At 27.6% G+C, this 2,712-nt stretch overlaps 1 protein-coding gene across 3 annotated transcripts in view; it reads right to left on the bottom strand.

Moving 5' to 3' along the window:
• Nucleotides 1-22: 22 nt before the first annotated feature.
• LOC106793338 (octopamine receptor beta-3R-like) overlaps nt 23-2,712 on the bottom strand; it is a 67,599-nt gene continuing 64,909 nt past the window's right edge. For all 3 annotated transcript variants that reach the window (XM_014760203.1, XM_014760211.1, XM_014760195.1), the window contains one exon: nt 23-505. In XM_014760203.1, the coding sequence (XP_014615689.1) occupies nt 295-505 (211 nt within the window). In that variant the 3' untranslated portion in view covers nt 23-294. The remainder of the gene's footprint in view (nt 506-2,712) is intronic.

The raw sequence follows: 2,712 nt of genomic DNA, 5'->3' as shown, positions 1-2,712 counted from the left end.
ATGTAGATTAATAATATTTATTAAAAATACCCGATCTCTGAGATAATATTAATTCGAATAAAAAAAAATCTTTCAATTTTGGTTTCGTTCAATCGAACGTTCTCATGAATGTCCAAATAAATTATAACCGACGCGAAAAAGAAAGGATAGAATAGAAAAGAAAAGAAAAGTCGGACGAACACTTGGTAAAGTAACAAATGATGATCGATGGAAGAAAAATTTGGAAAAGGAACAAAAAAAGAAAAAAAATATAAAAAGAAAAGTGTTGAGCCCCGTTTACGTCGATCTTTCGCGCTAGACAAATTCTGAGGGTGTTTTCCAACATCCGGCGCAACAGGGTAGAGCACTCTTCAAGGTGTCCTTGAAGGCCTCACGAAAGTCACGGTTGAAGTAGGCGTAGATCAACGGATTTAGGGCACTGTTGAAATAACCTATCCAGAATAAAACAGATACCACGGTATCCGGACAGTAACAGGCCTCACCGCAAAGTGTCGTAGTTAGATACCTGAAACAAACATTTATTTTTTATAATTATTATCTATTCCACCCTTATTTTTGTGATATATAGAAATAATAAGGATTTAGTTAAATAATAAAAAATATGGTTATACTTCAACACATAGAAGATACAAGTATATATATATAGTCGTTTGCATTTATCATATACGACACGTTTATAATGTATCACGTATAACCACAAAATTATTTTTATATAATTAAAAAATACATAATCCTATTTTAAAAATAAAAACAATATTATATCTAATTTTCTCGAATAATAAAGATTACACCTTTTTTTTTGTTTTTTTTATTCTCGGTTTTATTTAAATTATTTTTACGCGAACTCTCTTATGTGTTACAATTATTATACTACAAATATATTTTGTTTTTACGTTAATTTATACGTGAGATTTTGATTTATAAGATTAAAATTAGCTAAGTTTCGTATACGCTAACCACAAAAAATTGAACTTAAGTATTAAAAAACAAAAAATAAGAGAAAGGAAAGAAGAAAAGTATAGTAAGATACTGAAGGATAATAAGTAGCTCTTTGTATGCAAATTTACGCTACCCGAACTAAGATCCAAGATGGGAGAGATCTTCGCGTTTGTTCGTTCGTTCGTTCGATTTTTTTTTCCTTTTTTTTTTTCTCTCTATTTTTTTTCTTCTCTTTTTTTTTACCAAGGAAAACAGTTTTCTATGTGATTACGCACGATATACTTCGTAACTCGAGGAAAATTATTTGCATATATGAACATCCCCTTACTCTTTCTATTTTTCTTTTCTTGGTTTTTTTTTTTTTTTCTATATATTTCCAACTACCGTAGACCAATGCATTTCAAATTTGCCTTTCTTTTTTATTATAAATTTAAAAAAAAAAAAAAATAAAATATCGTACGCGCCTTTGCATCCCGTGACTGACATTTAATCTTTCAACTATACGGTTATTCTAACTAAACTAATGTAATTGGAAAATTCTCTTACGAAAAATTTCACTGTAAAAATTTTTCGATCTATTTTTTTTTTTTTTTTATTTCACAATTCAATCAAAAATATTCCCTCTCTCTATTCCAATAAAAAAAAAAAAAGAAAATTGTATAAATTAAACTCGTATTTCACAGGAATATTTAAAAAAAAAAAGAAAAACGTCGGTCATTTCGGTTCGTTGTAAATTACATTAAAAGAAAGATACAAAAAATCTTGTTTCAAATGAAAATTACGAATAGATGCGAATGAGAATTAAGGAAAAATTCAAAACGTTTATAATTACGAAATGACTAAATAAATACTACAATAAATACTAAATATAAAAATATTGTACTATATTTTTAGATATTAGTAGAACTATTATATATATATAAGGATTATTTACAACGTACCTACAAAGTTTTGGTCGTTTAGAGTTACATCGTTTCGCGTTGATGTTAATTAAAACGATGTCGGGGGTTCGAACGGGACTAATTTGCGTCATATATTTTAGCAATACTACGAAATGTCCTTGCGCTAGAGTCTGTAAATATACGCGTAAATGTATTTATGCTTTGAATTTCGCGCCTAAATAACATACCAGTTAATTTATGTCCTATTTCAATGTGTTTAGAATATTTCCCAGTGACATTCGTTCGCGTTTTGTGTCGGGGGAGAATAGTACCCGGTGTTTTTATTAGAATTAATTAACGAGTTTAGGAAATAAACGTTTTAGGAAATTAATTTGGGAAAGCATTAGGATAATTTAATGCTTGCGAAATAATTCATTTCGATATTATGGTTTATTAAATTAAATAATTTCAACGTATTTATATTTGTCCTATCAATTGATTTATATAATCATGTATTTGTGTATATACGTATGTATGTATGTGTGTATACTATACATAAGTGTATTTATATGAAATGTCGAAAATAGAGTTAGAGTTCAGAACCATACAAAATTCAGGAAATTACTATCGAGCGAGAGTAACCTAACACGAACTCTATTTCTATTCTATTTTGATCGAACGTTCAACGTTTCTACTTCCCTACAAAGTATATACATTGATTTAATCTATGATAAAAGTTTATCATTTATACGAGCATTATTAAATATGTAGATGAATTAATTGGAAGAATATTTGATTTATATAACTTTTATATATACAAAAATACACCCACGAATCTTTATTATAAATTATTTAAAAATAAAAGAGATAAAATCTATGAGAAATGAAATAT

Source organism: Polistes canadensis, unplaced genomic scaffold (genome assembly GCF_001313835.1).
Source record: "Polistes canadensis isolate GaletaPanama2010 unplaced genomic scaffold, ASM131383v1 scaffold_0, whole genome shotgun sequence".
In the NCBI taxonomy this organism is placed as follows: domain Eukaryota; kingdom Metazoa; phylum Arthropoda; class Insecta; order Hymenoptera; family Vespidae; genus Polistes; species Polistes canadensis.
Note: the sequence above shows the minus strand (reverse complement) of the source record. Positions and strands in the feature narration are given on the sequence as shown.